Here is a 20,548-nt window from a genome sequence, read left to right as displayed (position 1 = left end):
TCGGTAATAGTTTCTATCATACGTTTACATTCTTGTTATTTTGACCCAATATTCTGAGCATGTTGACATAACTTTAAAAATTCTTTCTAAACATTATTTTATGAATGTAAACACGTCCCCATTTTTCCAATTATACGCACTTAGGCTATTTCCAAATTTTCTGCTCTCAAAAATAACATTGTAGCGACCATTTTGCAGGTGTATGTATAAAGGTTTGACTGACTGTTTTCTAAGGATAGCTTCCTAGAGTGATAATACCGAGCTAAAGAAAACTGGCAATTTTGGGGGCACCTGACTGGCTCAGTCGGAAAAGCATGTGACTCTTGATCTTGAGGTCGAGAGTTCGAGCCCCACATTGGGCACAGAGATTACTTAACTAAGTAAAACATAAAGAGAGAGAATACTGATTTTTTCAAGTCTATTGGCATATATCAGTCATTTGTTTTCCAAAAGGGTTGTATACTTTATCTTTGCTCTGGAAGAGTGTACTTTCTTCAGCATAGCCATATTAAAATAAAACCTCAACGTTCATCAGTCTGTTCAACCTCTTGATGTTTAAAGTCAATTAATGGGAAGCTGCCTTCTCCTCACAAGGACGCTTCAACAACTGGAATAAATGTCACAACGTTGAGTGAAAGAAGCCAGACACGCAAGTCCACACTGCGTGATTCCGTCTACACAGACCACGAAACCGACGAAGCGTCCCTGTGCTATTCCAGGTCAGGACTAGTGCCCCTCGAGGGGCAATGACTGGAAGGGAACACCAGGGGACTTCTGGGGGATTCATAACGGTCGGTTTTTTAAAATCTGGGTGCTCGTGACACGGGAGGATTCAGTTTGTGAAAACCTCCTGAGCTACATGCTGGGCTCCGTGCACCTGTTGTACTCCAGTAAAAAGTTGAAAAAGATTTTCCGTGTTTCTACTTTCGTTATTCTGCTTCAAAGCAGAAGGAAAAGTACTTCCACGGTCAGGTGCATGTTTACAGAAAAAAGGCATTTCCTTTTCCACCATGGTTTGAGCAGGAAGCAGACCATGGATGGATGGGCAGCTTTTGAAAACATCAGGCTACACAGAAGGAGAGGATGCTCCTGGGGGAATCGGCTATAGGGAGGGCTGTACCCCCGCACGCCTGCTCAGATGGCTCACTCCAAGTCAGTATCAATCAATTCCCAATTAGTAATTAAAGAGGACACTGTAGGTTGTTTTCTGCTCACCCAGAAAGGCATACATCAGAAGTTACGAATGTACACGCCAAATCCATCCATTTCCTCAAGCACACACGGCTGCCAGAGGGCAAACTATTTTTTTAATGTTTATTTTGAGAGAGAGGGAGGGAGGGAGGGAGTGCAAGTGGAGGAAAGGCTGAGAGAGAGAATCCCAAGAAGGCTCCAACTCAGGGCTCGATCCCATGAGCTCGAGACCACGACCTGAGCCGAAATCAAGAGGAGGACGCTCAACCGACTGAGCTGCCCAGGAGCCCCGGGAGCTGAACAAGGAGCAGTGGGGACACAACCACTTCAGCAAGTGTAGCTGGCACAGTGATCTCCCCGCGTCATGCTGACGGCAAGCTTACTTCCAACAGAAAAAGAGCGACGAAATGATAAAAGGTGGTAAAGTTCCCATGACTGAGGCAATCATATCTGGAGCAAACACCGATATTGTTATCATGACCAAAAAAAACCCCACAAAAAACCCTCCCACTTGGTTCGAGCAATAGAGCCACAGAATTGCAGGCTAGTGGAGACAGGAAGAAATTCAGAGAGCTGGTCCAAACTCCAACTTGATGTTTGCAGGAAGAAACCAGGACTAAAAAATAATCCTCTGCAGTCATTTCTGGTGAGAACTCTTTTATTTATTCTACACTCAGAGGCAACCAGAGAGGCATTGTTTTCTTTCATAAACTAATTTGCGGAGCAGGAAAACGGCGCCAATGAAAAAAGATGCTCAAACCGCAAATCCCGTCTCTGGTGATTTTGACACCGTAGCTTCCTGTGGCAGATATGAGGCCACCCCCTGGTCACCTGCCCTGAAACAAGTTACCTCTCAGACCACTCCTTCCCCTCAACAATCTCACCCCCTTCAAGTCACGCGCTGAATGCCCTCCCCACCCACCCCCCCATCTATGGCTTCCTCATCCTTCCCAAAGACCCCACCATAATCCAGACCCTCAGCTTCCAACCCAGTCTCCCGTGTCTCCAGGCTCCCGCCTCCTCAAATGCCACCTCTAATCACAGCACATCCTGACTTAATGACCTGCAGGTGAAGAAGAGGTCCCCAAGCCTTCCACACCCTGCTCTCACACAGCCTCTGCAGGAGGTAGGAATCAAAGAGGGCCCCAAGGACCCTTCCCTCCCCCCCCCTCACCCCCAGCATAACAGCACCTCCTTCCAGTTATTCAAAATGCTAGTCTAGGTACTGCTGGGAAGGGATCTTGCAGATGTAATGAAGGCCCAAATCAGTTGACCTTAAGACAGGGTGATTGTCTGAGTGTTCCCAACCTAATTAGGTGAGTCCTTAAAGACACAGGGCTTTTCCTAGGGAGAGAGCTTCAAAGCATATAAGGGGTTCCTCGGAAGAGGGATTCTCTCTTGCTGGCTTTGAAGATGGAGGGGGCCACGTGGCCAGGAAGAAGGGAGGCCTCGGTCCTTCAGCTGCGGAGAACTGAACCCTGCGCTCCCACGTGAGCTCGGAGGAGGACCCCGAGCTCCAGATGAGAACGTGACCGACCTTGATTTTGGGGAGATCTTGCGCAGAGAACCCTGTCATGCGTGCCCAGGCTTCTGACCTAGGGAACAATGAGCTAAAGAATGGGTGTCTTCAGCTACTGAGTTGTGGAAATTCATTACAGTTGTGGAAACTCAACAGAAACCCGATGCCTCCTCTCCACACCTTGCCCCCATGGGCCTCCACGGGGACTCAGCACTCGGGCCACACACACTGTCTGCTCCACTAGGCAGATGTGTATGGCAACAGATATGAAAGGATTTCCTCCCTTCTCCTGTCGATGTTATGCGTAATAAAAGACTGACCAGTCTCCGTTAGTCTTACAAAGAGAGAGAAAACACAGGAGCAAGGCGCCCCACCCCAGGGATTGCAAGGGGATCCCACCGGAAGGGATTCTGACCTGCTGTCTGAGTCACACAGGTCCTTGTGCCTTCTGGGTCTGAATGTCCTTATCTATCATACCTGGAGGAGGGGTTCCCAAGGTCTTTCCAAGGGACCCTTTCAAGGTACTTCATGTATCAAAAGCAATTAATTTCTCTTTTAACCTCCTCCCACTAGAGATCAAGCTGTTCTCCATTCATAGTGGCTAGAGCAATGGCCCATCACATGCCGTGTGAGAGAAGTTTCCTCAGGAGGTACAATTCTCTGCCTCAGCAGACAGTGGGACAGAGACCAGCACAATGTGAGGTCGAAAGGAACCTTGAATTCCAACCTTCTGCTCGCAACACTGAGGAAGTTGATGCTTGGACCAAAGATCCTGGTCTACACTGGGTGCTCCGGTAGGAACCAAAGCTGGGCTGGCCCATCTCCAGCCGAATAGGGCTCTTCCCATAATATCCCAGTGAAAAGAAGAGAAAATAGAGACCATAGAATTATATTTGCCTAAGTTGGCTGGTTAGCTCTCAAAATGCCACCCCCCCCACACACACATACACAAAAGGATGAATAATTTCACTAATGAGTCAAGACCTAAAATAACCAAGTTGCTCAGAAAGATCATGCTTGATTCTTATCGTATGAGTAAAACGTGGTTGTCTAGAAAACGGACTTTGACCTCTACGTGGGTTATTCATGACCTGGCATGTCTGTCTTCCTCCACTTTGGCTGCTAATAACCTTCCATGTATTCCGCTGTCTCTTGCTTTATCGGACCATTATGCCCATGCTTGAAACGGATTTCTTTGAAATTTGCTGAAAGATAGCACATAGAGGTTTTACACATGCAGTTTTTCTGCGTATTCCCCCTCTGGAGATTTCGCACTTGCCACACACAAAAGCTCAGGGTCAGAAAACAGAAAGGCACCTTCCTGTGCTGCACTCACTCAAGTGCAGGAGGGGCAGGCAGCCTTCACTTCCCTGCAGAAATGCCAAAAGGGTTCCATTTCCTCTTTCTATAACGCACAGGTGTGTAACTTAGTGTAATGTCCACATGTGAAAAAATGGCTTTCACTGACATCGGACAAATTTGCTACAGCAAAGCTGGCACGAGCTGCGTTTAAGAACTCTGCAAAGGAGGGGCTCCTGGGTGGCTCAGTCGGTTAAGCGTCCAACTCTTCGATGTCGGCTCAGGTCATGATCTCACGATTCGTGAGATCAAGCCCCACATCAGGCTCCATGCTGCTAGCACGGAGCCTGCTTGGGATTCTCCCTCTCCCTCTCTCTCTGCCCCTCCCTTGCTCACTCTCTGTGTCTCTCAAAATATATAAATAAACATTTTTTAAAAAAGAATCTACGCGTCAGCTTTGCTGGTTCCCATGCAAATACACGTTAATTATGCTCCTTCCGATGAAAAAGGCACCTTAAGGAAGCCGAGGCTCTGGCGGGTATTATTTCAAACCCCAAACATATCTGGATCTAGAAAATAAATTCTCTCTGAAATTATTTTGCAGGAAAGATTGTTCAAGTTCGAAGTCCAGCCACGATCCAGATAAGACTTGACTCTTCACGCTCAATAAATGTCAAGTCATCACAGGGCAGGAAGATTGTGATTCTTCTCGCATAATGCAAGAGTCAATCGTTTCTTTTAACGATAAGATTTCACTTGCAAAGTGATAAACGCATTGGGAGCTATCCCTGTGAAGAAGATGTGCATTTTCATAGACTGGGGGCTCGTCTCACGCTTTGCTGCCTCGTAGACCATCAGGGTGGGTGCTCACCCAGACGTGTCGTGCATACTACTCAACGTGCATTTGGGCGCCGGGCACGAGTTACCTGGAAACTAAAAACCTGGGCCCCCGTGTCTGAGATGCCAGGAAACACTCACCATCAATTCTGTCCACCATGACCGTGTGGCAGACTGCAAGCAAGAAGAAAAACTGCCGAACTTCCGACTCTTTCCCCGACTGGATTTGCTCGATAAGATAGTGGTCGTAAAACGCAAGCTTCCCGTCAGCAAACGTGTTCCAGCTGAAATCCACTTGCTGAAAGAGGTGGGGGAGGACGAGCAAATGTGATTTTAAAAATAACAGTGTGGGCTTAGCAAATGATAGAAGCTTCTCTTGGAAGCCAAGTCTTTATGGAAAATTTTTCTTAGGATTATAACGTACTTTTTAATGTGTCAAGAGGCTCACCCTTGTCTTAAAACAAAGAGACATCCTGTTGTGGGTTGAATTGTGTTCCCTCCACCCCCCAAAGATATGTTGAAATCCCAACTCCCGGTGGCTGTGACTATGACCTTATTTGGAAATAAGGTCTTTGGAGATATCATCAAGTTAAGATGAGGTCACACTGGAGGATGGTGGGCACTAGTCCAATGTCTGGTGTCTTTATAAGAGGAGGGAGATCTGGACACAGACACAGATACCCAGGGAGAGCGCCATGTGACAATGGAAGCAGACATCTAAGTGTTGGGTCTATAAGCCAAGGAACGCCAAGGGTTGCAGGCAAGCACCAGAAGCCAGGAAGAGGCCAGGGCAGATTCTTCCCTAGAACCTCAGAGTGGCTGATACCTTCATTTCAGACTTCTAGTCTCCAGAGCTGTCGTAGAATTTCTGTTCTGTTTCTAGAATAGCTGTAGAATTTCTGTTGTTCTAAGCCACCCTTTTTGTGGTAGTTCATTACAGCAGCCATAGGCAACTAATACACCCCCAAACCCTCCCTTCAGTTAAAGGACTCACCTCTGTCTTGCTGTGATTGTTTTGAGAAGCGTCCCGATGGTCTCCTGAGAAACAAACAGGACAAGATAAATGGAGTCTTCCCCTGCGTGCAGAGGTTCCTCCTCCTCCCCCTGCTTTGGTTCTAAGGGTCCCGGCCTGTTGGGGACAGCTTTCAAGTTTAGAATGATTTTCACATTTTTCAAGAGTTGTAAAAACCAAACAGAACATAACAAAGAAGAAAGTCTGATACGAACCACCTTTGGCTTGCAATGGCTAGAATATTTCCTATTGGGCTCTCTACAGAAGGAGTTTGCAGACCCCTGGTCTAGAGGTTCACACACTGGTGCTTCTCTTGTTCCATACCGCATCCTCCTCTGGGGCCAGACCCCTGTCCTCTGAAGTGCTTTATCTATCCCCCAGCTAGAAAGGGACTGTCACCATGTACGTGAGAACCACTTCCTTAATTCCCCAGTGTCCCACCTTCTTCATGGGCTCCCACATCTGAGATGCCCCTTCTGTGAAAACATATTCATAGTATAGTTTTCTACAAGGAGAAAGCACAGTGTTCCTGTAGCTATTAAAAAATTATATTAAGTCTTTATTTAAAAGTTAGAGCATTCGAATTGAATACAGTATTAGCCTGAATATTTTTGTTAATATACAGCATGTTTCAGAATATTAGAATGGAAATCACCTTTTCCAAAATAATCAGGTGACATACATATAACATAAAATTTATCACCCTAACCATCTTTTTTAAGTTTATTTATTTTGAGAGAGAGAGAGAGAGAGAGAGAGATTGAGTCTGCGAGCAGGGGAGGGGCAGAAAGAGTGAGGGAAAGAGAGAAGCCCAAGCAGGCTCCATGCTGCCAGCACAAAGCCCAACACGGGGCTTGATCTCACGATCTGTGAGATCATGACCTGAGCTGAGATCAAGAGTTGGATCATTAACCAACTAAGCCACCCAAGCACCCTGACCTTAGCCATTTTTGTTTTAGTGTTTGTTTATTTCTGAGACAGAGAGAGACAGAGCATGAGTGGGGAAGGGGCAGAGAGAGAGGGAGACACAGAATCCGAAGCGGGCTCCAGGCTCCGAGCGGTCAGCACAGAGCCCGACGCGGGGCTCGAACTCACGAACCGCGAGATCATGACCTGAGCCGAAGTCGGTCGCTCAATCGACTGAACCACCCAGGCGCCCCAGACCTTAGCCATTTTGAAGTCTGTAGTTCAGTGACACTAGATACAATCACGCTGCTGCATAACATCACCACCGTCAACTCCATAGCTGTTTCATCTGGTAAAGTTGCAACTTTGTACTCATTAAACAATAACTTCGCATCCTCTCTTGCCCCCGGCCCCTGGCAACCACCCATTCTACTTCCTGTCTCTATAAATTTGACTGTTCTAAGGCCGCATATAAGTGGAATCATACTAACTGCGCCCTTGTGTGTCTGGCTCATTTCACTGAGCACCGGGTCCTCAAGGTTTATCCACACTACAGCGTGTGTCAGAATGTTTTCCTTTCTTAAAAAAAAAAATTTGTTTTCAAATGTCTATTTTTCAGGGGTGCCCGGATGACTCAGTCAGTTAAGCGTCCGACTTTGGCTTCAATCGTGATCTCGTGGTCCGTGAGTTCGAGCCCCGTGTCAGGCTCTGTGCTGACAGCTCAGAGCCTGGAGCCTGCTTTGGATTTTGTGTCTCCTTCTCTCTCTGCTCCTACCCTGCTCACGCTCTCTCAAAAATAAATAAACATTAAAAAAAAATTTTTTTTAAGTACTGTGGCGAAAGAATGTAAAACACTGTATTAATAATTTTTAAAAAGGTTTATTTTTGGGGCGCCTGGGTGGCGCAGTCGGTTGAGTGTCCGACTTCAGCCAGGTCACGATCTCGCGGTCCGGGAGTTCGAGCCCCGCGTCAGGCTCTGGGCTGATGGCTCGGAGCCTGGAGCCTGTTTCCGATTCTGTGTCTCCCTCTCTCTCTGCCCCTCCCCCGTTTATGCTCTGTCTCTCTCTGTCCCAAAAATAAATAAACGTTGAAAAAAAATAAATAAATAAAAAGGTTTATTTTTTAGAGAGTGACAGAGCATGAGCGGGGGGGGGGGGGTGGTCAGAGGGTGAGAGGGACAGAGCATCCGAAGCGGGCTCTGTGCTGATGGCACTCAAACCCATGAGCCGTGACATCTTGACCTGAGCCCAAGTCGGACGCTCAACTGACTGAGCCAAGCAGGCGCCCCAGAATGTTTTCCTTTTTAAGGCTACACCAGATTCCGTTGTATGTGGGACCACATTTTGTTTATCCGCTCATCCACTGACTCACATTTGGGTTGCTTCCACACTTTAGCTACTGTGAATAATGCTCGTATGACTGTAGTTGTGCGAAGATCTCTTCCGGTCCCTGTTTTTGGTGTTTTCGGGATCCCCTCCGAAGCCAGATCACATGGTAATTTTGTGTCTGATTTCTTGAGGAGTGTGTGCCTGTTTCTGACCTCTGACCTCTCCCACGCGTGCGTTCCCAGTGCCGCCAGCGAAGCCACTTCAGGACTCGGCCCCAAGTGGCCACCAGGGCCGTGTGCCTGGATGGCACCAGCAATTCTGGGACGGCAGGTGCTGGTCACGCGTGCTCAGGGATGGAGCGATGGCTTCCACTCACCATATATTTGCCCATTGATGCAGCACTTCTTGAAAGTCATGATGTTTTGCGTGAGCGTCCCTGTCTTATCAGAGAAGATGTAATGGATCTGCCCAAGCTGCTCATTCAGCGTGGTGGTTCTCGCCTTGGCGGGCGTGTCCTTCTCAGGATAGTACATCTGCAGGTCCCAGTTTATGAAGTAACTCTGTCCCAGACGGATCACCTCCACGCTAGGAAGGCAAGACAACACATTAGCGTGGACGGTGCTCTCCGACACGAGAGGCAGGCGGCGAGCTTTGTCTCGACTTGTGCGCACCACGGCAAGCTGCTCATCTGCCAAGAGACAAGCCACGTGGTGGCCCGTGGGCCAAGCCTCTGGGTTCTCCCGACCAGACACCTCCTTCTCCAGCTTCAGGGTCAACGCACCTCGTTTGGTGCGATTTCCCACTCATTCCTGACAACATCTGGCCACAGCACCCCATGCTCAGAACACAGCCCTGTGGGACGAGGGACATGGTGATGATGTGGCAATCTCTACTCTCTTTTCTCTCATTCCCATCACACTCGGGACACCTGGAATGGCCGTGTTCACCCCTGCCCCCGTCATTCCCATGTTTACCTCTGCCCCCAGTTGTCGATGAGGTTCCACTAGGTTACAGAATCGGTGTGCTTTTGGCAAATGACCCCTACGTTGTGATTCCACACTTTGAAAAAACATAGTGTTTTCTCCCCCTAAAGTCTTATAAGGTTATAGACTGTCCCAAATAAGACAGTCTAAAGGAATCATCACAATTTGAAAACTCTAAGGGATTAAATATATCTCAGTTATAAGGAAGCTGTTTACATATCCAGCAATTGTTAACTGGGCAAAAGATGTCTTTATAATAAGTTAAAGAGGTGGAAAAAGAACTCCTCCCTCCCCCTGCTAATATTTCCTGAGTGCCTACTATGTACAGACAGCATTCTAGGTACGGGGTGGGGGGGGCAGGGGGCTCCCCAGGGAAACAAACCCAACAAAACCTCTGCCTTCAAGGAGGTTACCTTCTAATGGGGACAAATCCACAAACCTGTACATCTATCATGTGGTGAAAATCCCCCACAGAAAATCAAAGCAGGGTGAGAACAGAATAAGGGATAGCATGATATTTAAGACAGAGTGGTATTTGAGCAGAGACCTGAAGCAAATGAAAGAGCAACTATGTAGATAAGAGGGAAGAACGTTCCAGACAGAGACCAGAGCAGGTGCAAAGGCTCTGTGGCAGGTACTGGCACCCGTGAGGACTATCAGGGAGGCTAATGTTGGGGGAGACCAAGGAGGAAGTGGACGTATAAGAGGTTGTAGGAGCGAGGGGATGAACAGCACAAGACCATGCTGGGCCTTGTGGGTCACAGTGTGGCCTCCATAATGAGTTTATCCTGAATGAAATGGAAACAAAGGGTAGAAAACAAAGCAGAACGACCTGATCCACCTTGTGCTGTAGAAGGACCTTTATTTCTAAGAGAAAGAAGGAAACCATGTTAGTTACATGACATGACTTTCTAAAACCAGAAACGACATACACGGTTTATTTTATAACATACATTCATGGTTTTAGACAAAATAATCTGCTTGGTAGCTCCCTCCACAAAGGTAAATCTTATCTCAGGTTTCTGTGGTTGTTTCTCCTTTTTTAAAGCGACTGCAAACACATGGCTCCCCAGGGCTCTACTTACTAGTGAACGAGCAATGTTAACGACATGTAATAAGATTAAAAATAAAACAAATGCACATGTAATAAAATTAAAATAAACTAAGTGCTCCTAATTACAGAAGTGTATGTGATCCTGTATGTCTCTGGGCTGTTACTTAATTGGAGGTCAAGGTAGACTCTGGCTGCTGGGGATATTCCAAGGCACAACTCCTCTTCCAATGGTCTAAAATCCAATCGATGAATGACAGCGAACTTTGACAGTCAAGAAAGAAAAAAGTAAAAAAAAAAAAAAGAAGAAGAAGAAGAAGAAATCTCACTCAGCAAGGTGATCACTGTTTGTCACAGATATGACCCTGACTCCTTTATTACGGTTCAGATTAAGATAAGAAACAACATTTTGAGAGGCTGAATGAGGGCAGGGAGAGAGGCATTCCCAGCAAGCGTTTTACAGGCAATGGATGTACCAGGTGAATAAGGAAGACACAGAAAAGAGATTAGGAAGGCTCCTAAAAAGAAAAACAACTAAGTTTTCCCATGTCAGTCTAAATCTCCAGCTTTCTCCCAAGGCCCTTTCTGAAGCCTGGGCTTTGAGTCCACTGAGAGCAATCTTACCAAGTGAGTGACTTCTGAACCCCGGTTGTCTTTATCTCTAAAGTGGTCAAGATACAAAGTGCTGTGCCTGGCACAGAACAGACACTCCAAAGTTAATTTCCTCTCCCTATATTACCCCCAATTCTGAAATGAAGCTATTTTCTTACTTGTTCCGTATGACCTTTGAAACAGTTATTGATAGAGATGAAGGGGCAAAGTTGGGAAAATGTACTGCATTCTTCCTTAAAGCAAAAGGCTGAAGAGAGGACAGCCTTACCTGACATAGAGAGAGATGGGCACCATGGTGTTTAGAACAATGATGTAGCCCCAGAAATTTAGGAATCCGCGGTAGGAGGGTGTAAAGTCTTCTCCATCATAGAGGTACCAAGAATAATTGCCAACTTGAGCTTCCCAGTAAGCATGGCCGATGGCCAGACCAGCAGAAAGCAGAATGAGAACAACAAAGATCTGGAAGACATAACACACTGAAGTGTTTGGAAGATGGATCGCCAACCCCCAACCCCCAGAATCTCATAGATGCTAATTAACCTCACTCAATACTCCAGCACATTTATGATAACTTAGTAGTCTGTAAACACAACACACTTAAAGGAAAAACAGTGCCTACGAAGGCTTTGAAAGCCTATTTGAGTTCTACGGTTGGTTGATTTATCCTACATAATACATATAGGTGCCGTTTTCTTCCCAAAACTATTGTTCGAAAGAGAAGGTTGGTGTCTGGTATTCAAATCCTTAAACATTCTCACATTACAGGGCATCCTATCAATTACTTTTACTTTGAATAATACCATACTGTTGGGGGAAGATACCTTAGGATGAAATAATTTCAGATAACGCTGAACTGGGACATTTATGGAAAATAGTTGACGGAAATAACTTTTTAAAAGAGAACATAAGGGAATTTCACCCCGATTCAGGTAATTATTCCTGAAGACTTCATTACCACTTAAGGTTTAGACCATTTCTGAAGCGGTACAGTGAGTATTCTGTTATGGAAATGACGAGTATATACTTCTGGGATGAATGCAAAAGTCGACCATCCCAGTGGTATTCGGATAATTGTGGTAGGAAGACGATTTCCAAGGACAGATTGAAATTTCTGGCCACAGATTCCAAAAGTGCTATATCTCAAAACCACAGGGCTCAGGGTGAGAGAGGAACTCGTCGTGAGTACTCTGGCCATAACCGGGACAATGACACGGAAGATGCACATGAAAAGTTTTCACGAAATGGGAGATGAGAGGAAAAAAAGAACTGTTTCTTTAATGTATTACTTTTATACGACTTTAAATGTGTATATGTAATTAAAGTATGGTAAGTATTTGACGTCTCTAAAAACTTACGCATTCAAATTAAGCTAAATACTTGGGAAAAAAATTAATTCTCACTGGGAAATTGGAGCACTGCCCAACATCTTGGGGCTGGGCCTGAGACGCTGTCCTGCTTGCAAGGTTGGCCTTTGGCCGGCATCTAGGAACTTAGATTTTGGAAGGGTTTCCTCTCTTCCTCCCCCTTCCTCTCCTTATTTCTTATTCCCTGATAAGAACGGCTCATGGTGCCTGTTTGTGTAAAACAATATGGTTTATGCTGATCCCCTACATTCCTACAGGGAATCTGGAATTTTGGTACATCCCTGGCAGATGGGGCCTGTGTGACCAGATCCCAATAAAACCCCAGGCACTGAGTCTCCAGTGAGCTTCCCTGGTAGAGACAACATTTCACATGGGCTGTCACAAGTTGTTGCTAGGGAAATGGAGGGTGTCTTGCCATGTGACCCTACTGGGAGAAACTCTTGGAAGCTTGCACCTGGCTTCCTCCAGACTTTGCCTCATGAGCCTTTTGCCTTTGCTGATCTTGCTTTGTAAATAAGTCACAATAAGTCATAGCTATGAGGGCAACTAGATGTTTTATTCTGTGAGTCCTTCTAGTGAATCACCAAACCTGGGGGTGGTCTTGGAGGCCCTCAACACACTTTATATTTAGCCTTGCCTTATATTTAGACTTGTATACTACATGCTGGGGAGGAAAGTTTGCTTTTAAGAGAACTACCCCTGTGGGAAACTAACAGCAGTAAAATCAACCTTATGTTGACAGGAGCCCAGCCCCACTAACTTATCTCAGGCTTATCTCCTGGTTTTCCAACTGGTCACTCCAGTTGACAAAATACTCAATCATTCAGGGGACTCTACAAGTGGAACCTCGGTTCCCAAAAGGATTCTCTGATTAGAATATGGCGTTTCTGAGGAAAAGTAAGAGAGTTCTCTCTCTTGGAATGCCTCACGCATTTTTCTACCTGGCCTGCAGAGGTTAAGATTTCTCTACATAAGAAAAACATACAACAAAATTAGAGTAAAAGACAGTAGTCTAGCCTCTCATCTACTGAAACGGAAAATAAATACCGTATAAACCATGTAGTTCATCAAGTAATCAATTTTAGTTCTTTTGAATCTGGTTTTCCCACTATTTTTCATTATTTTCGTGTCAGCACCTAAAAATGGAAAATTCAATACAATCAATAGTTGGGAAAGTCAATGCTTCGTTTCATTTCGATGGAGAATGAACAGAAGAGCAATCCGTTCCTTTAAATCTTAAAAGCACATATCAGGGGCGCCTGGTTAAGCGTCCGACTTCAGCTCAGGTCATGAACTCACGGTTTGTGAGTTTAAGCCCCACATCGGGCTCTGTGCTGACAGCTCAGAGCCTGGAGCCTGCTTCGCAGTCTGTGTCTCCCTCTCTCTCTGCCCCTCCCCTGCTCGTGCTCTGTTTCTCACTCTCAAAAAGAAAATAAACATTAAAAAAAATCTTAAAAGCATGTATCACATCAATTTTCCAAGAAACTCTGAAATTACCTGCAAAAATGACCAATCCATGGCAGAAGTCAGTGTTCCTAATTACACAGCCACGTAATAAAATTTTATCAGCATCCAAAGGAAAACTTGTGTTTCTCCAAAATAGCGTTCCTGTAAACTTATCCAGTCGGTTATTGGGTTCTTCACATTCAACGAAACCTTCAGAAAAATACGATTCACATAAGTATTCACACATGAAAGATTTTCTGGTTTTAATTAATTGGGACGGAGTTGAGCAACTAAAATTGAAAACAAAGTAAGGCATGTCTGCACAAACCATCAAATGCTGCCAGTGAATTTTCTCTCTGGAGACATTGGTGTGTGATTTCCAGCGCCATTTTGAACTTGAGATTGGTTTCTCTAAAGGGAGAGGGAGAAAAGGAATTGAATGAACAAATTCAGGATCTCAAAAAGGCACGTAAGAAAAATTGTGCAAAGTAATGTTAGGTATATCTGGAAGCAGAAGCCAGATCATTAGCTTTTCCTATTTTCGAACTCTCAGTTTGCCTTGGAACTTGGAGTTTAGTGAGGTTATTTCCTGAACTACAGAAAAACTCCTGACTTGGAAGATGCTGGTCCCCTTTGCTGTTTATTTTTGTGGAGCGCTATGAATGGGACGGAGGCATTTACAAGCTTCCTGTCCTCCTTCTTACTAACCTCTTACTGCCAGTCTAGACTTAACTACCACACTGCTATTTAAAAACTTAGCTTCTAGGGGCGCCTGAGTGGCTCAGTGGGTTCAGCCTCTGACTCTTGATTTCAGTTCAGGTCATGATCTCAAGGTTGTGAGATTGAGCCCCACATCAGGCTCAGCACATTGGGATTCTCTCTCCCTCTCTCTCTCTCTCTCTCTTGCCCCTCCACCATTCATGTGCTGGTGCACCCTCTCTCTTGCTCTCTCTCTCTCAAAATAAATACACTTAAAAAAATTTTAGCTTCTTCACATTAAGATGATTCTACAAGACGTATTTGTTACGAAAAGTGCTTGGACCCTATCAATCTATTATTTTCCAGAGTGAACAACTGGATCCCCTATTTTTGAAAGATACTTCTATCTAGAAAATTAGGAAAGGAGGTGGGAACCTTACCCTCCAATACTTGGTATGCCCACCCACAGAGCAGGGAAGGCGTGTGCTCAGGGACACAGAGAGTCAGGCTGGGCATCGGGGCGGCGATGCTGTCTGCACATGACAGACATCCTTCTGCAGCCTCCACGAAGATAGACTCGGGGTTTCCATATATTCAGAAGTTGACTGTGGCCCTCGACCTCCCCGTTCTGTTTGTTCTGACAGGGCACGTAGGATTTGCTACCTTCGGAAAGCTTCCGAGTCTCTCACTCATGGGGATAATAGCTGTTTCATAGGTATGATTGATCACCTGACTAATTTATAGACCAAAGACAGACCTGGTTGCACCGAGATGATCTCAGCGCTCCACAAACAAGTTACGCGCGTCGAGGGTGTGAGGAGGGGTGTTCGTATCAGAGGGGGCGATGCAGACACTAACCTGGGCAGCCAGCACAGGCGAGCACCGTCCCAGCCCTGCCACTTACTAAGTGACCTCGGGCTGGCTACTTCACCTCCTTGTGTCTCACTTTCCTCAAGGGCAATGTCAAGGTAATAATCTCATCGTGTCGCTGAGAAGATTAAGTGAGCTAACACATGAAGCTAATGCAACTTAGCAGGCACTCAATGAATGTATTCAAAACTGGTCAAAAACAGAACGCGATTCCCTTAAGGGCTCCTATACCAACCAAAGCCAACAAAGGGAAAACTCAGAGTCATCCATTGACAAGCACTTTAAAAAATCTGTTTTCTCGGAAATTCATTACTGTGATCGTCCTTCACACGTGTGTGGACACTGCTCAGCTGTACGCAAAGGGCTCAGGTGTCCATCCCTTTCAACGCTCCCTACAAGTGGGGGGAAGGGCAGGCGTGAGAGCCCCACTTTACAGACGGAATTGAAAAAAGAGAGGTCGGTCTGCTAGGGACACCACGGGACAGCCAGCAAGGGGTAGAGGCAAGGCTAGATCTCGGGGCTTCCCTTCTGATGCAATTTTCGATGCAACGAATGTGCCTTTAACGGTCGGCCTGAAAACGGGCCCAGCCAAGACCCGCTTACCCATCCAGTTCAGCTGTTTCGACGTAGCAGAGGCTGTTGGGCTCGGAGCTGGACAGGAGCAGCGTGTCGGCCTGTGCAAAACAAGACACGTCAACGATACAGACATCCCCAGGGCCAAACTGAGCGCCCGCGGAAGACGGGAGGATAATAGATGAGGGACGCGGGGCTTCTTCACTTACGGGAATAAAATCATTCTTTTTCAGCCGAATGACGTCTCCAACTTGAATCTCTTTCCACTTGGCAATCTTGAACCTAAATGTCAAAAGGAATGAGAGTTTACCGGCCTTTCAAAAGTTACTACTGGCAAAGGATTGGGAATTATTCTCTCTAGGAGCCAATGATTTCTGGGGAAATGTGAAGAGCCCAGAAAAAAGGTTTCCTGAAACGTCGGCCAATTTCATGATGAAACCCCATGAAGTGGTCACGTGAATCACAGTATCCTCTGAAGGGAGCGGTGATGATGGTAATGACTTTGATGTGTTCTTTCCATGTGGCGTCATGGCAGGAAGGCTCGATGGGGCTACTCAAACGTGTGGCAAGGAGCTACTGGGCTCCTCCTATCTTTTTGCTCACGTCCTGGGCTTCCAGCCTCCTGTTCTCTTGCCTCTGGGTTGTCAACCACCTGCTCAGGACGCGGGACCCAGGTGGTCCCAGGACAGGAACACATTCTGGCTCCTGCACGGGCCACCTGGAATCCTCAGGGAACTTTCGAGCATGCCTCCTCCCTATTAAGTTGCCTTTTCAATGAGCACGCATTGCTTTTCTCATGAGCCTAATAAGGACACTGATCAAATGCAAAATAAAATTAAACAGATGACTATTTTTCTGTCCTAAGTTTCACAGGAAAGAGCCATTTAAATGTCTAACAAATCAACATTTTAAAAAGTTTTAAAATACAGTGGTCTGTGTGAAAACTTTTCACACATAGAAAAGATACCCATGGGGCGCCTGGGTGGCGCAGTCGGTTAAGCGTCCGACTTCAGCCAGGTCACGATCTCGCGGTCCGTGAGTTCGAGCCCCGCGTCGGGCTCTGGGCTGATGGCTCAGAGCCTGGAGCCTGTTTCCGATTCTGTGTCTCCCTCTCTCTCTGCCCCTCCCCTGTTCATGCTCTGTCTCTCTCTGTCCCAAAAATAAATAAACGTTGAAAAAAAAAAAATTAAAAAAAAAAAAAAAAAAAGAAAAGATACCCATAACAGAGATTATGAATCTATCACAACTAATAAACTTAGTATTTTCGGAGGCAGAACTCCAATTACCATGTTTGTCCTCCCATTAATTCATGGATAAGAGAGACCTGGAGATTGAAACTACAGTTTTGTTTTTTCATTTATTAAAAAAAATTTTTTTTAATGTTTTTATTTATTTTTGTGACAGAGAGAGACAGAGCATGAGCAGGGGAGGGGCAGAGAGAGAGGGAGACACAGAATCTGAAGCAGGCTCCAGGCTCTGAGCTGTCAGCACTGAGCCCGACACGGGGCTCGAACTCACGGACTGTGATATCATGACATGAGCTGAAGTCGGACGCTTAACCGACTGAGCCACTCAGGTGCCCCCACCCCACTTTAAAAAAATTTTTTTTAAATGTTTTTATTTATTTTTGAGACAGTGTCTTTTCATTTAAAATACACTTTAAATATACGCTTATACCCCAGCGTGACCAATTTTATTAGAATCGAACACACACTTCTCCATCTCAGGATTTAAAAAAAAGAATTTGGCTTATCTTTCAATAAATTAAGTCGTAGTTAGTTTACATTTCAGCATCTCTAAAACTGTAAATTAGAATTTGCAAATGGGTGTCAAATTATAAACAGGCAAGTTAAGAACCTTCCTGCCACAGCTCTTTGGGGGTGTGAGTGGCAACTGTGTTGAGCCTTTCCACTGTGACATCTGGTTTCCCCTTGGGAGGTCCCGCTGCCCTGCCCCACAATGCCCAAGTCCCCACACAGGCTTGACCCTCCTCTAGGGGGAGCTGGAGCCGTGGCCCTATCAGATATGCACTCTGACCCCCAAATTCAAGGCCACTCAGAGCTACTCTTTACCAGTGGAGTCAGCCAGGTTGTGAGCCATGGCCACAGTTGTGCGGGCTGGCTAAGAACCTACTGCTCTTCATCAGAGCAATTCTAAGTGATTTGAAAGGTACCCTTCGGAACAGAATCCATTTATTTGGGAGGGGGAAAAAGCCATCCCAACAGATGTATAGGCTGACGCAGTCTATCTCCAAATTAGACACAGTGGAACAGTGCCTGCAAATCACCTTATTTTTCTCAGTGTTGACACAAAAAAAGTCTTTGAACTGGGCCTTCATCACTATTTTTTTTTCTTTTTAGGGAAGTATAATTGGCATACAATAGCCTACAGTTTCAGGTGGACATCATAGCGACTCGACATTTTCCTAGTCGCTATTTTTAGCACTTGACTTTGTGGTTCTGCCTCCAGGCGCTTGCTCAGAAAACAACTCATTACTGGTCACAGTGGACAATATTTATTTAACATTTATTGAGCCCTTTCTGTGCGTTGGAGACTCTGATGGACAAAATACAACCAGTTACCATCAAGACAGTCCCCTTGAGAAACTTATAGTTCAGGACAGAAGGGAAGACACCTACACGGATAATTCTCTTTTCTTTTTTTTTTTTTTTAATTTTTTTTAACATTTATTTATTTTTGAGAAGCAGAGAGATAGAGCACAAGCAGGGGAGGAACAGAGAGAGAGGGGGAGACATAGAATCCAAAGCAGGCTCCAGGCTCCGAGCTGTCAGCACAGAGCCTGACACGGGGCTTGAACTCACAGACTGTGAGATCGTGACCTGAGCTGAAGTCAGACACTTCACTGACTGCGCCACCCAGGCACCCACCCCCCCCCCGCCCACACACAAATAATTCTGATAAGAAAGATGAGAGCGACAAGGTCTTGATTGCACAGTGAAGGGAGAACCAGGAAAGGAGGGTCAAGACATTCGAGCCAAGTCCCGGAACACCTAAGTTGGGAACAACAGAGATGGGAGCTCCAGGCTGAAGGAGCCATGAAAACACACGAGTGCTGATGCCACGGGGCTCAAAGGACGAGTGCCCACAACACAGTTTGGCTGTAGCCCCTGGGTCACAAGGAGGGTACCAAGTCTTAGTAAGTTAAGAGAGACTCTTACAACGAAAAGGCTGCTGTGCCAATAGACTTCCAAGTTTGGAATGGTTATCTCTGAGTATGTTTCTAGACATACTTATCCGTTCTGTTCTTGTAACTAAGTTAAGGAAGACACGGTACCTGCCATCCTTAATGACTTCACACGTCCTATTATTGATTTCATTATCCATTTTATGGCGAGCCTTTAGAAGAGAGGAGGGCAAAGGTTATTTGAATATTCTCCAAACATGAGATATTAACGCCAAACTAAGATAAGCTCACAGCAGGGAGGAGAAAGTTGCCCCAGAAATCCTTACCACGTCGTCCACCAGGTCTTTGATGGCCGTGATGCCCAGCACCAGGAGCAAGGGCACCAGGGTGGTGTACCATGCCAGGGTCGTGATTTGAGGAATTGCCTGAAAGAAATACAAGGTAGACGTGTGTGCCCACGAAGGCACGGCATCTACAGGTAACTGCTGATTCTAACCTCCAAGCCTACGTCCTGTAGCGCAGGTAGGAAAGTCACCGAAGCCTCCAGCTGACCACCTTCTTGCCACCCTCTCTAGCTTATGGCCTCCTGGAACAGGCCCCAGAGAACAGTGGCTCCTGAAATTGTCTCATTGCCACCTTAACTGGACACCAGGGGGGCTAAAAGAGAACTGCTCCCAACTCTTTGTGAAAATCGTAACTAACGGGAGGGAGGGCCATGTGGGGAGCTGGGACAAGTAGTCCTTCAGCTTTTATAGGGAATGCATGTAGCAGGCTGTCCACTGCTGGTTGCTTAGCCAGGGGTCTCTGAGGGTCTCATGATGGAGGCAAGGACGGCAACAGGTAGTAGCTGCCTCTGAAAGCCAGTGATTGCGCTGGGCCTCGGAGGAAGCCTTGCCTCCATCAAGACAGCCTTGAAGTTGGAACAAAAGATTGGGAAGCGAGTTTAGTAAAGATCTCTTGTAACCATCCTACGGATCATCAGGTCACATGACGTAGTCGTTAAAACGACAGGCTGGGGGCGCCTGGGTGGCTCAGTCGGTTGGGCGTCCGACTTCGGCTCAGGTCACGATCTCGCGGTCCGTGAGTTCGAGCCCCGCGTCGGGCTCTGTGCTGACAGCTCGGAGCCTGGAGCCTGTTTCAGATTCTGTGTCTCCCTCTCTCTCTGACCTTCCCCCATTCAGGCTCTCTCTCTGTCTCAAAAATGGATAAATGTTAAAAAAAATTTTTTTTTTAAGTAATAATAAATTAAAAAAATAAAATGACAGGCTTTGCGGTGAAGTTCCTGGATCCAAGTCCTGCCCCACTCTCTCGCTTAGGGCTTTGGGACTTTGAACAAGCTCCGGTGCCTCACGGGCTTCAGTTTCTCTGAAAATGGAGGTTATGATAGCATTTACATTACAGAGTACAAGAATTAAGTGAAGTAACCAGCGAAGGGCTGTCTAAAGCTATTACTATCACTTTAACTTAAATGGCTAGATCTTAAGAGAAGATGATTGGGGGTTGGTCGAAAGAGAGAACGATCATTTGCCACAGTATTATCAATGTAACTCCCCCCTTTTCCTTGCTAGAAGGAAAGAAGGGAAGACTGGCCCACTTATGACATAGCAGTACCTTCAAATTTCAGTGTTTGTCTCCACGTGGGCTGGTTTCAGAGGTCCCTCTTGGTAACAGGAACATTCTATACTGCCAAGCCAGTAGATCTCATATCCTACT

General features: G+C 46.1%; 1 protein-coding gene across 1 annotated transcript in view; it reads right to left on the bottom strand.

Annotated features, from left to right (window-relative positions):
* The window catches only part of ATP8B1 (ATPase phospholipid transporting 8B1), a 66,049-nt gene that overhangs the window by 23,560 nt on the left and 21,941 nt on the right, over positions 1 to 20,548 (bottom strand). The window contains exons 4-14 of the mRNA XM_047086319.1: positions 19,162 to 19,260; positions 18,986 to 19,047; positions 15,900 to 15,972; positions 15,721 to 15,791; positions 13,877 to 13,959; positions 13,600 to 13,758; positions 13,150 to 13,238; positions 11,007 to 11,197; positions 8,469 to 8,677; positions 5,841 to 5,884; positions 4,988 to 5,144 (exon numbers count right to left, since the gene is read on the bottom strand). Of these exons, the coding sequence (XP_046942275.1) occupies positions 4,988 to 5,144; positions 5,841 to 5,884; positions 8,469 to 8,677; positions 11,007 to 11,197; positions 13,150 to 13,238; positions 13,600 to 13,758; positions 13,877 to 13,959; positions 15,721 to 15,791; positions 15,900 to 15,972; positions 18,986 to 19,047; positions 19,162 to 19,260 (1,237 nt within the window). The remainder of the gene's footprint in view (positions 1 to 4,987; positions 5,145 to 5,840; positions 5,885 to 8,468; positions 8,678 to 11,006; positions 11,198 to 13,149; positions 13,239 to 13,599; positions 13,759 to 13,876; positions 13,960 to 15,720; positions 15,792 to 15,899; positions 15,973 to 18,985; positions 19,048 to 19,161; positions 19,261 to 20,548) is intronic.

This window comes from Lynx rufus, unplaced genomic scaffold (assembly GCF_022079265.1).
Source record: "Lynx rufus isolate CCGP_SWC_20201006 ecotype Redwood Valley unplaced genomic scaffold, mLynRuf1.p SCAF_20, whole genome shotgun sequence".
Lineage (NCBI taxonomy): Eukaryota > Metazoa > Chordata > Mammalia > Carnivora > Felidae > Lynx > Lynx rufus.
This window is presented reverse-complemented; position numbering and strand designations above follow the sequence as displayed.